General features: G+C 42.0%; 1 protein-coding gene across 1 annotated transcript in view; it reads right to left on the reverse strand.

The window, feature by feature from the left end:
- The window catches only part of LOC118366843 (5-hydroxytryptamine receptor 2A-like), a 32275-nt gene extending 19308 nt beyond the window's left edge, over nt 1-12967 (reverse strand). Inside the window, exon 1 of the mRNA XM_035749592.2 lies at nt 11441-12967. Coding sequence (XP_035605485.1) covers nt 11441-11924 — 484 coding nt within the window. The 5' untranslated portion in view covers nt 11925-12967. The remainder of the gene's footprint in view (nt 1-11440) is intronic.
- Nucleotides 12968-16152: the final 3185 nt, after the last annotated feature.

Below are 16152 nucleotides of genomic sequence, written 5' to 3' on the forward strand. Positions count from 1 at the left end.
CAAAATTGAGCTTAGGTGCATCTTGTTTCTATTGGTCATCCTTGTTAATTTTCATGAGTCCACATGTGGTAAATTAAATTGATTGGACATGATTTGGAAAGGTACACACCTGTCTTTATAAGGTCCTGCAGTTGACAGTGCTTGTCAGAGCAAAAACCAAGCAATGTGGTCGAAAGAATTGTCAGTAGAGCTCAGAGACAGGATTGTGTTGAGGCACAGATCTGTGGAAGGGTACAAACATGTCTGCAGTATTGAAGGTCCCCAAGAACACAGTGGCCTCCATCATTCTTAAATGGAAGAAGTTTGGAACCACCAAGACTTTTCCTAGAGCTGGCCACCCAGCCAAACTGAGCAATCAGAAGAGAAGGGCCTTGGTCAGGGAGGTGACCATGAACTCGATGGTCACTCTGACAGAGCTCCAGAGTTCCTCTGTGGAGATAGGAGAACCTTTCAGAAGGACAACCATCTCTGCAGCACTCCACCAATCAGGCCTTTATTGTAGAGTGGCCAGACGGAAGCCACTCCTCAGTAAAAGGCACATGACAGCCCTCTTGGAGTTTGACAAAAGGCACCTAAAGGACTCTCATACAATGAGAAACAAGATTCTCAGTCTGATGAAACAAAGACTGACATTTTTGGCCTGAATGCCAAGCGTCACTTCTGGAGGAAACCTGGCACTATCCCTACGGTGAAGCATGGTTATGGCAGAATCATGCTTTGGGGGATCTTTTTCAGCGGCAGGGACTGGGAGATAAGTCAGGATCGAGGGAAAGATAAACAGAGAAAAATACAGAGAGATCCTTGATGAAAACTTGCTCCAGAGCACTCTGGGGCGAATGTTCACATTCCAACACGACATCGACCCTAAGCACACAGCCAAGACAACGCAGGTGTGACTTCGGGACAAGTCTCTTAATATTCTTGAGTGGCCCAGCCAAAGCCAAGACTTGAACCCGACCGACCATAAATCTTTGGAGAGGCTTGAAAATAGCTGTGCGACGGATCTGCAGAGAAGAATGAGAGAAACTCCCTAAACACAGGTGTGCCAAGCTTGTAGCGTCATACCCAAGAAGCCACAAGGCTGCAATTGCTGCCAAAGGTGCTTCAACAAAGTACTGAGTAAGGCATCTGAATACTTATGGAAATGTGATATTTTAGTTTTTTATATGTAATACATTTGCAAAAAATTCTAAAAACCTGTTTTTGCTCTGTCATTGTGGGGTGTTGTGTGTAGATTGATGAGGGGGAAAAGAACGTAACGTAACGTAACCTGTGAAAAAGATGCTGCATTATACCCTATGGGGTTCAGTAATAATAGGCCTAATAAATGCAGTATGAATGAACGTCTAATTTACACATGTCCATCTGTCTTCACTTGTCCCTTCTGCAGATTGGTTATTATGGCGAGTCCTATCGGCTTTCAGGGTCACCTATTTATTTCATTGTTAAGATTATTCTTTTTTAATTGCAGCTGCAGAATTTTTAAACAAGCATATCCTTAGAATACCGTTGCTTTAAATCAGTGTGCATGTGGGCACACGCTGGGCACAGACGTAAATCCAACGTTTAATCTTAATTTAAGTTTTCAACTAATGTGAATTCAAACAAAATGCCCTTAAGTTGATTACTTTTTGCAAATCCAATAAATTTTGCACATTTATTCAATATTTTGGGGGGTTGAAATGACATGTAACCAACATTGATACAAACAGTTTTTACCCATTTTGAAGCAACTATGCCCAATGTGAAGCACCATTCCCAGAAAGTTGTGGGAAGGTTGTATGCAAAATAACCATAGAACAACAACGCTCTCAACAAGCTCTAAGAAACATATGGTTCTCAGAACGTTATGTGCGAGCTGGGTAATCGCTTCAGGAAAAAGTTTGGAAAACCAATTATCCTACTAAGGCTCTTGTAAGTTTGTTTCTGTATATTCTGTTTATGTCTCTCTTGTTGTCTTTCTTGATTTAATTGGTTAATTTCAAATGCTTTATTGGCATGAATGAAAGATACAATTTTGTTGTTGAATTTAAACAAATTTAACTTGGTTATAGAGTGATATGAATGTTGTAGAATGTACTAGAGTGACTGAGAGTCACATACATCATTTCATAGCCCTGTGGCCACTGACCTTGACACGAACACAAAGCAACAAAACACAATAACCAATGAGAAAATGTAGGAAAGAATACAGTGGATAGGAGCAGACAGTTGAGGTTTAATGGCAGATTGCAGGGATCGGACCAAAACGCAGCGTGGTAAGTGTCCATATCATTTATTATAAAACATAAACTGAACACTAAGAAATACACAACAATAAATGTGAACAATAACGAAAACCAAACCCAAACAGTCCCGTGTGGTGACAAACACAGACACGGAAACAAACACCCACAAACCAACAGTGAAACCCAGGCTACCTAAATATGGTTCTCAATCAGGGACAACTATAAACAGCTGCCTCTGATTGAGAACCATATCAGGCCAAACACAGAAATAGAAAAAACATAGAAACACAAACATAGACTGCCCACCCCAACTCACGCCCTGACCATACTAAATAAAGACAAAACAAAGGAAAATAAAGGTCAGAACGTGACAGGAGGTAGTCGTCTCTTTCTGTCTCTCAATGTGTCTATTGCGCTGTCTCTCCTTCTGTCTCTAATTCACTCATTTCCTCTGAGACCTTTGACTTTTGCTGCAGTTTGGTGTTTCAGGTAACATCAGCAGTCATCCTGGGTATTCTGACTGGGCTTGAATCCCAGTTAATTTGGAAACATCGGAGTAGCTTCACCACAACATCTGTAGTTGCAATCTATACCCTCACACATGTCAGAGAAATGTCGAAATAGAAGGAAAGACTCCAGTCTTTCTACATTATTTACACATTCTACAATTCCACATAATATTCAGAGAATGAAGCTGACACGTACAGTCCATCTACTGTGTGCCATACTATTTATGTCATAAAGTGTTCTGCATTCATTTTCACCCAACCAAAGACCATTTTTCAGCCATCAGTAACTGATGTCTGGTCCACAGGTTCATAGTTTGGATAACTGAGATTTCTTAACGACGACTCTGAGAGTACAATGCAGTATATGTCACACTTGCACACCTCACACAGTGAAGCCAATAGTTACAACGCTTGAGTCAATGGATGAGAGTCATGGCAACTAGCCATTTGGATTTAAATTGGGGTTCATCATCACCCTGGTAACAGCATTTATGTATGACGTGTTCCCAAATTGTCTATCACCGTGGATACAGTGTTCATTACTGATATCCTGTATTATTCTGGGGTTCAATAGCAGTATTTTTTGTGTTTGATACCAGGTTCTTAAAAGCCAATACTGACTCTGTGGTGTGTGTGTGTGTGTGTGTGTGTGTGTGTGTGTGTGTGTGTGTGTGTGTGTGTGTGTGTGTGTGTGTGTGTGTGTGTGTGTGTGTGTGTGTGTGTGTGTGTGTGTGTGTGTGTGTGTGTGTGTGTGCGTGCGTGCGTGCGTGTGTGTGTGTGCATGTGTACAATCTGTCATGGTTGATGCCCCCCTTCCTGGTCTTGACGTTGGTGTAATAGGGTTTTATAACTAGTTAGAGGAGGACTGGAAGCAGTCAGAGACTCCAAAAATAAACACAGAGCCGTATAAATAAATACATCCCCCAATCCACTACCTCTGCCTCTAACTGCAGCATTTACACAGTAAAGCGTTGGTGGGCTCCAGTAGGTAGAATTTGAAACACGGGGCCTGTACCAATAATACAGACGCATAAACAGTGGATCAGAAACAAACTATCAAATATCCATGACTATGACATCATGTACCAAAGAAACCCCAAATGAGGGTAGTTATGTAGCTCAAATAACGGTGGGAGGATAAGCAAGAAAAGATGTTCGCCTCTCTTGATCTCTCCATTTCTCTTTCTCGGGTCTGTTTTCTAAATCCTTTCTCAAACCGCCCCTGTATCAAACACCTATACACTCAGTCAGCCTCCTCTTCTCTCTGTCTCTCTCTTTCTCTCCCTTTCTCTCTCTCGCTCTCTCTTGTCCCTCTCTAGTCCCGTTTATACCTGGTGCTAACATGTGTCCTTTGTCCTGATCTTGTCTACCTTCTAATTTTGCCCACATTTCCCAAAATGTGTTTACGCGTGGTATTACAGTGTGTCTGTTATCTGTCCACTGTGTCTGCATTGTGATCAGGTTTCCTGGTCCCTTATGCAAATTATTTCACAGCTATTCTTTCAAAATAATATTTATTTATTTATTGTAAGACACATTGATGTTCTCGGTCAATGGTACCACCTGCCAATGATTTTAGAGGGCAAAGTAATGATGATTTAAATAGTTTCTCTATCACAATATGTCGACACTTGTAAGATATCCAGACACAATGTGTGTCTGACTATCTCCAGAGGTGGGCAGGATGATCTGATCACAATCAGATCACAATGTGTCTTTTGATTGTCTACACCTTTCTAAAAATGTGGGCATATTCAGAATGTGGACAAGATCAGGACAAAGGATGCAAGTTAAAACCGGGTATAAACAGGGCTTCTGTCTCTTCCCTCTGTCTCTCTCTCTCGTTCAGATGTTTCTCTCCCAGTCCCTTGATTGAAGCATCAGGAACTCTATCATTCCCATCTCTTGTCTTTTGCCCTAGAAACCAATTTGTTTATTTTCCTCCTCTTGTATCTCTCTGTCTGTGATTTACCTGAGGGGTATACTACAAAGCAGCATCGATGAGTTAGCCAGCTAACTTCGATAAACAACCAAAAACGTACATACTGTATGTGTTTTTGGTTGTTAAGTAGACCATGCCCATTTGAAGTTTATATCTTAAAAAAAAAAAAGAATATTTAGGCAAGTTAACAGGCTAACTCCTTGATCCTGCATTGTTGTATACCCCTCTTTTGCCCTGCTAACACATCTGGTTCTCTGAGAGCAGATAATGACAAGGCTTTGTTTTGTGTTTGGTTGTGTCTGAGAGGAAGCTGCTGAGACTCAGTCTTTCCTTTCTTATCCAGAGCGACTTAAAGGAGCAATTAAGTGCCTTGCTCAAGGGCACATCAACAGATGTTTCACCTAGTCAGCTTTAGGATTCAAACCAGTGACATTTCGGTTACTGGCCCAACGATCTTAACCACTAGGCTACCTGCCACCCTAATCCTCATGCTGGCTGCTCTTTTGAATCTTGTTTTGCTGCTGCTGGCTTGACCTGAAATTTCCCCCGTGTCTGGCTAAACGTCTGAGCACAAACCAAGTTTTCTCCCTAACCACAAAACCACTCATCTCTCTCTCCCTCTCTTGTTCTCTCTCTCTCTCCCTCTCTAGTCCATCACCCAGGGGATTAGGTCTATTTTTACCAAGGGGGTAATCTTCTTCTATAAAGACAGTCTAAAGAGCGAGGGTCAAAGGATTTTACGGGGTTATATGAAACACATTTCCCCTTAGTTAAGCATTAGTCATAACCCACAAGGGCAAAAAATGGTTGAATCAACGTTGTTTCCACGTAATTTCAGCCCCAGAAAATCTATGCGATGACGTTGAATCAACATGGAAAACTAATTGGATTTGCAAAAAATAAACATAAGGGCATTTCGTCTTTTTTCAACTAACTTTTACCTAAATTAAATGTTTTGATTTCACATGAAAATCAACTTAAAGTCAAACAAAACTAAACGGTGAACTGATATGTGCCCAGTAGGAAGACAATGATTCATTCTTTATGTCATGATCTAGACAACACCAAGAAACTAGAGCACACTTACTGCATCGGCAACAGAACATGGCATACCTGCCTGTCAAAAATGTCTGTCTTCAAAAACACAAACTCTGAAAAGAGGTCTCTGTTTTTCTCTGTCATGCACCCCTCTAAGAGCGAAACAGTGCATGAGCGTAAGCAAAACAAAGCAAAGGAAAGGAGAGCAATTAAAGCCATGAAAGTGGTGGAGGTGGGAGACACAGACCAGGTATCAGGATCCTGACATAACCGAGAAGAGAGAGAGACAAATCAATAAAGAGATTAAATCATGTCCTTATTTCCAGAGGGCAGTAGAGCTAAATGAGTGGCGAGGCTGAAGAAAGGTCCTGTCTTCCTAACAGTCCCACAGGACAGGACTGGAGGGTCTGGCTAACCTCCATTAAGACCATAACAGAGTACTCTGTTCTCATGAACATCCAGGCGTCGCCTTTGGTGACTACTCAGCCCAGTTAAAAGTGTCCATAAAACAGAGTGATTGATTATAACTCAGTGGACCATGAAGGCCTTAATCCCGCAAGCCTTCTAAGAATGGCTGTCAGGTGAGACTATTCATGTTCATCTTCTACCCTACCTTGAATCAGAGCCCTATGGGGCTGTAATCTGGTGTCACATCACCGAAAGGCAGACAATGAATAAACCCTCACATAATCTATAGCAATGGCAAGCTAATAAATTATTGGTTGACTCTGGACACTGTTCAAAGGGTAAAACCTCATTTATATGCATTCATAAGAATCAAGACATCTAATCCCCAACATCATGTAATAGACAGACAGGCCTGTAATACAGTTGTTGTTCTCTCTGCAATGAAAAGATTCTCTGTTTGCTCAGTCTTTTCATGTGCCAGATGAATCCAATCCACTGTGGGCAATTTAGCGACAAAGTAGCAACACAAGAAAATAATGACAAAGTATCTGACAAGTTTCTGTGGGCATTCCAACGTTTAATGAGTTCTTTTGTCTGCTTATTAAAGGGGAACATCTAATAAGCAGCAGAGGTCGTACTTTTCACAGAAGCACACTTCCTTCAGACTCATTTACTACACTCCCTCATTTTCATGCAAATGAGGTCTCTACTTAGGGCTTAAAGCTCCTTATAAAAGCAGACTTGTGACATTTACACATTTAGAAAGGCACGGCGAGGGACTTAGGAAACAACAGACTGTCTAACTCCAATCCCTGGAGAAGCTGGGAAAGAGAGAGAGAGAGATCTATTCAGAGAGAGTCAACACTATTCAGAGAGAGTCCTCTCCACTCCATGTTTCAGGTGAAAAAAATGTTGGTGACATTCAGTACTTGCACAAAGCATTGTGGGTATGTGGTATGTTCACCAGACCAGATGGGGTTGGAGGCTTCTAGTAAGGGGACAATAAATCAAAATACAAAGCCATATAGGCAAATATCTATCCAGCTTCCAGAGTAAAGATCGCTCTAAGGGATGATCGCAACATAGCCCATATTCAGTAACAATCCCAGTAATTGGTACTTTCAATGCTACCAGGTTATTAGATACACCCGTCTAGAACAGGGTCAGACCTGGCCTAGCCTCCAAAATAGCCTGAATTATTTCGGAGCATTCCACACAATGTCGGAACCGTTCCACAGTTGCTGCAGATTGGACGGCGGTACATAGGTGCTTCCGAGTGGCGCAGTGGTCTAAGACACTGTATTTCAGTGCTAGCGGCATCAATTCCAGGTTTGTAACACAACCAGCTGTGATTGGGAGTCCCATAAGGCAGTGCACAATTGTCCCAGCGTCTTCCGGGTTAGGGTTTGGCCGGGGTAGGCAGTCATTGTAAATAACAATATGTTCTTAAATGACTTGCCAAGTTAAATAAAGGGGGAAAAAATTATTCAACATTCATGCTGTGAACAGCCAGTTCCATCTCATGTCAAATATGTTCTATTGGGTTGAGGTCTGGGGACTGTGCAAGTCAATCAAGTAAACTGAACTCGCTGTCAGGTTCCAGGTGATGGTTTTCCACTCATCAATTGTCCAGTGTTGGTGATCGCGTGTCCACTGGAGCCGCTTCTTCTTGTTTTGAACTGATAGTAGTGGAACCTGCGTGGTCATCTGCTGCAATATAGCCAATCTGTGATAAGGATCAACAAGTTGCGCATTCCGAGATGCCTTTCTGCACACCATTGTTGTTCTGTTTGTAGACCGCCTGTGAACTTACAAGATTCTTGCCATTCTTCTTCGACCTTTCTCTTCAACTAGCTATTTTCGCCCACAGGACTGCCGCCGACTGGATGTTTTTTGTTTGTCGCACCTTTCTCGGCAAACCCTAGATACTGTTGTGCGTGAAAAGCCCAGGAGGGCGGATGTTTCTGAGATACTGGATCCGGTGCTCCTGGCACGGCGCTCATACTGTACCACGCTCAAAGTTGCTTAGGTCACTTGTTATGGCCATGCTAACGTTCAATAGAACAGTAACAAGATGCCTGTCTGTCTACTTTATATTACAAGCCACAGCCATGTGACTTACTGACTGTAGGAGCGATACATTTTTGTGAACAGGTTGGTGTCGGTAATAAACTAGCCGGTGTATATAACATATAAATATAACCAAAATATCAACACATTGCAAAACCACAAAATGTATTGAATTGAAATTCTCCAAATATTTCTCTGCTTCTTATTGAGCCACTTGTGAAAAAACAAACAGCTGGAGGTTCCACGCATGACTTAATCATTCTAACAATTTTAATAATAATGTTAAACAACCAACTGATTCTGTACAACACAACCATGAAGAATGTCAGCTCCAGCATACATTGATAATAATAAGATTTTGGGAGATTGCTAGACTTCAGTGTAGCTTTCGATATCATTGATCATAACACATTGCTGAAAAAACATGTTATGGATTAACCATCCACTGCCTTAACCATCCTCTGCCTTATCAACAGTAAAATAAATAACTGACACCTTTAACCTCACTAGGGTATGTGGGATGCTAGCGTCCCACCTGGCCAACATCCAGTGAAATTGCAGAGCGCCAAATTCAAATACAGAAATAGTCATTATACAAATTCAGAAAACATGCAAGTATTTTACATAGGTTTAAAGATGAACTTCTTGTGAATCCAACCACGGTGTCATATTTTTAAAAGGATTTACGGCGAAAGCATACCGTACGAATATTTGAGAACATCGCCCAGCAGACAAATCATTACAAACAGTAACCAGCCAAGTAGAAGAGTTACACAAGTCAGAAATAGAGATCAAATGAATCACTTACCTTTGATGATCTTCATATGGTTGCACTCAGAAGACATTCATTTACTCAATAAATGTTTGTTTTGTTCGATAAAGTCTCTCTTTATATCCAAAAACCTCCATTTTGTTTGTGCGTTTTCTTCAGTAATCGACAGCCTCAAACACAGTCACAACAGGCAGACAAAAAATCCAAATTGTATCCGTAAAGTTCATAGAAACATGTCAAACGATGTTTATATTCAATCCTCAGGTTGTTTTAAGCCTAAATAATCTATAATATTTCAACCGGACAATAACGTCGTCAATATAAAAGGTAAACAAGAAAGGCACTCTCTCGGTCGCGCGCATGAAATAGCTCTGTGACACTGCAGGGTCCACTCAGAATACAAGCCTGAAACCATTTCTAAAGACTGTTGACATCTAATGGAAGGCATAGGAGCTGCAATATGAGTCCTAAGTCAATGGATACTGTAATGGCATTGAATAGAAAACTATAAAACAAAAATAAATCCTACTTCCTGGATGGATTTTTCTCAGGTTTTCGCCTGCCAAATCAGTTCTGTTATACTCACAGACACTATTTTAACAGTTTTTAAAAATCCAAATCTACCAATTTTATGCATATCCTATCTTCTGGGCCTGAGTAGCAAGCAGTTTAATTTGGGCACGCTTTTCATCCAAAATTCTGAATGCTGTCCCCTACCCTAGAGAAGTTAACGTAGAGCTCCAGTCAGTTTTAGATTGAGTAACAAGAAATAGGCTGGTGCTAAATATCTCAAAAACAAAAAGCATTATTTTTGGGACAAATCACTCAATCAAACCTAAACCTCATCTGGATCTATAATTGAATAATGTGTCGATTGAGCAAGTTGAGGAGTCTAAACTGCTGGCTGTTACCCTAGATAGCAAGTTATCATGGTCAAAACATATAGACTCAATGGTTACTAAAATAGGAAAGAGGACTGCTTTCTTGACATCTTAGTCAACCAAACAGTTTTTTAGGCAAGAAAAACATACGCAAATTGCAGTTTGTCCAGAAGAGAGCAGCATGCATTGCATTTAGATGTACACGGTAGGTGAATGTCAATGACATGCATTTCAATCTCTCCTGGTTCAAAGTGGAGGAGAGATTTACTGCATCACTGTTGGTCTTTGTGCGAGGCGTTGACGGTATCTGTACAAGCAGTTGGCACACAGACACTCATCATCATCAAACAACACGTGCAACCAGAAGTCTCTTCACAGTCCCCAGGTCCAGAACAGAGGCTGGGAAGCAAACAGTATTAAATAGAGCCATGACCAAATGGAACTCTCTGCCACCCCAGGTAACTCAAGCTAGTAATAAAAACCAGATTCAATAACCAGATAAAAGAACACCTCGTGGCACAACAGGGACTGTGAAGAGACACACAGACATTGTTTCCTGTTTGGACCCCAGAAAGAGAAGCGCCTGCCTCGGCAGCAGCTAATTTGGGATCCTAATAAATATGAAATACATACTAAATACTACTATAAATAAATGAAGAGTTTCATTCCAAAACACGATATATCCATTTTCAGAAATGTAGGTAAATGAGCTTTTATTGATTAAATAAAATATGAAAGAGATTGGTGTGTTTTTTTCACTATCTAATCATTGTATGGGGTTGTTCAATGACAGACATATTTATTTAAAATCTATCACTTGATGGTTATATTTCAGAGACAAATAATCAGGTATTTTTTTTCAAAATGCTATATGCCTCACTCAGAGAAATAAGTAGTACTGCTAGGTTTTACACAGTCAAATGTAACAAATAATTACATTTTTAATAAAGAACTGTACACATGATACATTTGTGACATCAATACAGTAATAGGAGATCTGTATGTAAAACATTTACATTTGACATTTTAGTCATCTAGCAGATGCTCTTATCTAGAGCGATTTACAGTACCTGCATTCTTCTTAAGATAGCTAGGTTAGACAACCAAATCCTGTACAGTCAAATTGTCACACCCTGACCATAGTTTGCTTTGTATGTTTCTATGTTTTGTTTGGTCAGGGTGTGATCTGAGTGGGCATGCTATGTTGGATGTCTAGTTTGTCTGTTTCTGTGTTTGGGCCAGATATGGTTCTCAATCAGAGGCAGGTGTTAGTCATTGTCTCTGATTGGGAACCATATTTAGGTAGCCTGTTTTGTATTGGGTTTTGTGGGTGATTGTCTATGTTAGTTGCTTGTGTCAGCACAGGTCTCAGTTATAGCTTCACGGTGGTTATTATGAATACAAAATCTGAGAACGGTAACGTAAATGTCAAATATACAAAACACACTCTTGTTTATAGACTTGAAGTATTATGATGTCATTCTCTGTTTTCTGTTTTTTTTGTACGTCTTTACGTGTGCAAGCCAAAGACAAATGTAAATGTTTAACCAAACAATGAGACAATAAAGTTTTGAACTTGAGCTGGAACTCACCATAGAGAATTGTCACCATGGAGATGGGCATGACCAGGATGCCCAGCAGCATGTCGGCGACAGCCAGCGACATCAGGAAGTAGTTGGTGGCGTTCTGGAGCTTCTTCTCCAGAGACACTGCGATGATGACCAGGATGTTACCCGTCACTGTAACGGCAATGACCGCCAGGATCAGCAAAGCAGCCCAGTTCTTGTCCACTGCTTTCATCCCCTTCACACACTGCGATGATGCCAGAATCCTTGCTTCATCACTGTAAACCTTGCCGCTATGCGTCCAGTTGCCTGGCGGAAAGTCATGCACATTGCCGCCATCATTCCCGTTACACCCATTTGAAAAATTCCTGCTTTCATTTCCTAGAAGTCTCTCTGGACCGTTAGGCCAAGGGTCAGGGTCGGGGTCAAAGGACGGAAGCGTTATGGCTCTGACGGCAGAAGAGATCAACTCCGATACGTTCCCATGCAGGTTCATTATGTCAGTCGCCATACACCTCCTGCACGTCCCTTACAATGGCACACTAACTCTTCCAAGTCTGTTACGTGGTGAGAGAGGAGCAGAGAGGGATAGGTCTGGTCCTTAAGAGTCTCCACATGCTCAGAGCTCAAAGTCAACCCTCATAACGTCTGTCAGTGTTAAACTATGTGGGATTAAGTCAGAGAAGGCTGTCCATGGATACAGACTTCACCTCGGTTAATTCTTCAAGTAGTCGTAGCTAATGACGGACGGAAACGGAGAGCAACAATAACTTAGCAAAAAAAAAAAACGAACAATAGAGAGCTCTATGACTTTCGCTCTGTTCCAAGTATTCCAAACCGGAGGACAAATACCCTAAGCACGATATCTCACATTCAATCCTTTTCTCAGGTCCACATTATTACCTGTTGATCAAAGAGGTTGAATCCATTTGAAATCAGGAAAGTATAATGATAAGAATGTGCTCAACTCCAGTGTGCCAGTTTGGACAGAAGGTATCCACACTGTCAGAAGGCAGCGATCGCTCGGTTTAAACCTGACATCGCCATTTCAATGGAGAAGATGAGACAGGAGGTATGTGTTTGTCAGAAAATTCTCAGGTGTCTCTGCTGCGCTCGCTAGGAACTGCACCTGTGTGTGTCAGTGCTATGGAGATGGATCAACAGCATAATGAGTGACGACAGGTGTCACAGACACTCTTCCTCCCTTTCTTACTGTCACACACACACTTCCAGCCAGGTCCGCCCTCTGTGCTGGGAAGGTGGTGAGTTTCGCCGGATGTGATGGATGGAAAATGGTGGTTTGGGAAAAACAGTCACACTGAATACATTCCTCTACCTTTATTCCGTTTCTCCTGTTTTTCTTCCATATTCCTTCAGCCCTTTAGTCCAGCCTCTACAGAGCCGATATCGTTTTGATTCCTCTTTGACAAAAGACAGGGTCTTCAGGTCCCCTGATTATTAGAAAGTCCCCTACAGCTTTACACCTTACCTCAGCCACCAGTCACTGAGCAATACTCCACTGTGTGCTGTTTCTTCTCCCTCACACACACTCACATGCTCTCTCTCTGCCTGCCTGTCTCTCTCTCTCTCTCTCTCTCTCTCTCTCTCTCCCTGCCTCTTGTTCGCTCTCCCTGCCTCTCTCTCTCTCCCTGCCTCTTGTTCGCTCTCCCTACCTCACTCTCTCTCTCTCTCCCTGCCTCTCGCTCTCCCTGCCTCACTCTCTCTGTTCTGCTCCCCTCTCCATGCATCTCTCTCTCTTCCTGGTTCACTCACTCTCTCTCGGTCTCCCTCTCTTTCTCTCTCTCTCTGTCACTCTCACACAGGGCAGGCTTTCTGTACTGTATTTCAGGCAGCTCTCCCTCCTGGCACATTCCAGGGTAGGTCTTCAGTTTACACACAGTAGCTTTAGGAGTTGTTCTGTAAGAGCTCATAAAGGTATTGCTTCGCAGTGAGAAATCAGTTGAATCCAGGCAGCATAGTGTGCATACAGGGGTCTTTCTGAGCAGTGTCTGTGCCAAGTACCACAGAGCAAGAGAGCACCCTGTTGTGCCCACCGAAGGACCACCTCATTCCTCCCACTCTTGGGTCTCTCACATACTGTAACGGACGTCGAAATGGGTAGACCAAGGCGCAGCATGATTTGGGTTCATCATAATTTATTTGAATGTTAACCAGCAACAAAAACAATAAAGAGAAACAAACAAACGAACGTACAGCCCTATGGGACTCCCAATCACTGCTGGTTGTGATACAGCCTGGATTCAAACAAGGGTGTCTGTAGTGACACATCAAGCACTGAGATGCAGTGCCTTAGACCGCTGTGCCACTCAGGAGCCCATATTCATTGAGAATATGAAGTGACAGCCGGAACCACATATAGGGTGATCACATATAAAATACCCAAATAACGGGATGATTTCGCCGGACATTCATGCCATTATATGATCTACCAAGACATTGATTCAGTTTTGATCTAACTTTACTAAATTAGCACCGTTGTAAGAAGTGGCAGCACTACACCTCTACTCCCACTGCGCTGAACTAGCTAATTGAAGGTTACCGAGCCTACTCTTTTGCCTTGCACAAAATTTGGCGATGCAGAAAAGAGAAACCACAAGTGTGGCTGTTTTATGAAAATCTGGCCAAGGAAGCATTTTTGGTTGGTGTCTGGGAATGTAAAACAGTTATGAAGGGAAGTTAGACTTTTTAAACAAGATTGAGTGAAGTAGCAGCAAATATGTTGAATGGGCAACTAATGAGCAAGTTCGACGAAATAACCTTATCTTTCAATCTAATATGGCTATTTATTTACTTTTGTAGCTCTTTGTCAGAAGCACGCATTTTGTAAGTAGTTAGGCCTAAATGTCCTCTCCAAGTGTTTAGCTGGAATTTAGCCAGAAAGGATTTGAGAAATGTTTTTGGTTGACAATAGGCTTATGACATTGGCCTCGGTCTCGTCTTGCACTGCGCAGAATATTCGATCTCAACAGCGATTGGATTGTTTAACATCATCAGTACCACATCCTTATATCTAAGCACAACATGACCGCAAGAGACAGGTTGGAATGTCTGACTGAAATATGTGACAAATCAGCCTTTTGTTTTTACAAATTAGTGGTGTTTTTTGGATTATGTGTGTATTGTTTTGTATTGCTACTGTAGGTATTACTGCACTGTTGGAGCTAGAAACACAAACATTCCATTGCACTTGCGATAACATCTGAAAATCTGCGTATGCGACCAATAAATATTGATTTGATTGGATTTGTTTGAATGTGTTGATAAAATGCTGGACAGTATTGTTTGGTTGCGGGACAAAAGGAAAAATGCAGGACTGTCCGGGGCAATGTGGTCACCCTAACCACATAACAGAGATGACTCGGCTAGTTTGTTTGCGCTTTCAATTAGCTATATGCTAATTTGTGTAGCAAAGCGCTACACTGCGGTAGTGTTGACTGAATAAGTCAACATTAATTAGAGCTGAAAAAAACCCTGATGTAAGAAGAGGCTGCTGCCTGGCAAAGATAGCTGCCTACATTTATTTATACACACACACACACACACACACACACACACACACACACACACACACACACACACACACACACACACACACACACACACACACACACACACACACACACACACACACACACACACAGAGGCACACACAGACACAGGCACAAACATACACAGCCCCACACACACAAAACACACTGTAGTGATAAAACGAGGCAGTTACAGACACATTATATTACCACTCTGACAGTCAGACGCACTCAAAACACTGTTAACATAACAAGACTATTGAATGCTTCTGCAGGAAGAGCATAAATTATACAAATCATACACAGCTGCTGTTCTTTTCCAACAGAACCAAAGTTTAAACATTGCAGATGTCAGCTACAGTGCATTACAGAATCAACTAGAAGGACTATTGAAACTCCACAAATCCTATTGATAGAGCTGATAGATGAGAGTTGCCTGCAGGTCCCAAACCCATATTTCCTATAGCTTGGCCCTGCTACCGCTGTGCTGGGTCAAACCCTCTAATTCATATCGTCCCAGTCCACTCCGCTCTCACTCCTCTCCCTCCTCTCTCACTGCCCTCTCACTCCTCTCTCACTCTTCTCTCACTCTTCTCACTGCTCTCTCACTGCTCTCTCACTCCTCTTACTCCTCTCTCACTGATCTTTCATCTATCTCCCTCCTCTCTCCCTGCCCTCTCATTGATCTCTCACTGCTTTCTCACTGCTTTCTCACTGCTCTCTCACTGATCTCTCTCCCTCATCTCTCACTCCTCTCTCACTGATCTTTCATCTCTCTCACTGCTCTCTCACTGATCTCTCTCCCTCATCTCTCACTCCTCTCTCACTGATCTTTCATCTCTCTCACTGCTCTCTCACTCCTCCCACTCCTCTCGCTCCTCTCTCATTCCTCCACTCCTCCTGCCAAAATAATTCATCCCAGGCAAGGGAGATCCATTCATTTATGACCGGAGCGCTTAATAAAGTGCCAAAAAACCAAGCATCTGTGGAGATTTACTGTAATCAAGTGGAATAATTGAATCCTTTGTCATCATGCACAAAAGAAAGATTTTTCTAGGAATGTATTATTATATGACTTTTCCTCCCTGTCCCGTTTTTATCCACAGGTCTCTACCCATTCAGACACATCCACCTTCACTGTCACTCTTACACGTACACCCACACACACCCTCAGACCTACACTGTTGCTCA

This window comes from Oncorhynchus keta, chromosome 34 (assembly GCF_023373465.1).
Source record: "Oncorhynchus keta strain PuntledgeMale-10-30-2019 chromosome 34, Oket_V2, whole genome shotgun sequence".
Classification (NCBI taxonomy): domain Eukaryota; kingdom Metazoa; phylum Chordata; class Actinopteri; order Salmoniformes; family Salmonidae; genus Oncorhynchus; species Oncorhynchus keta.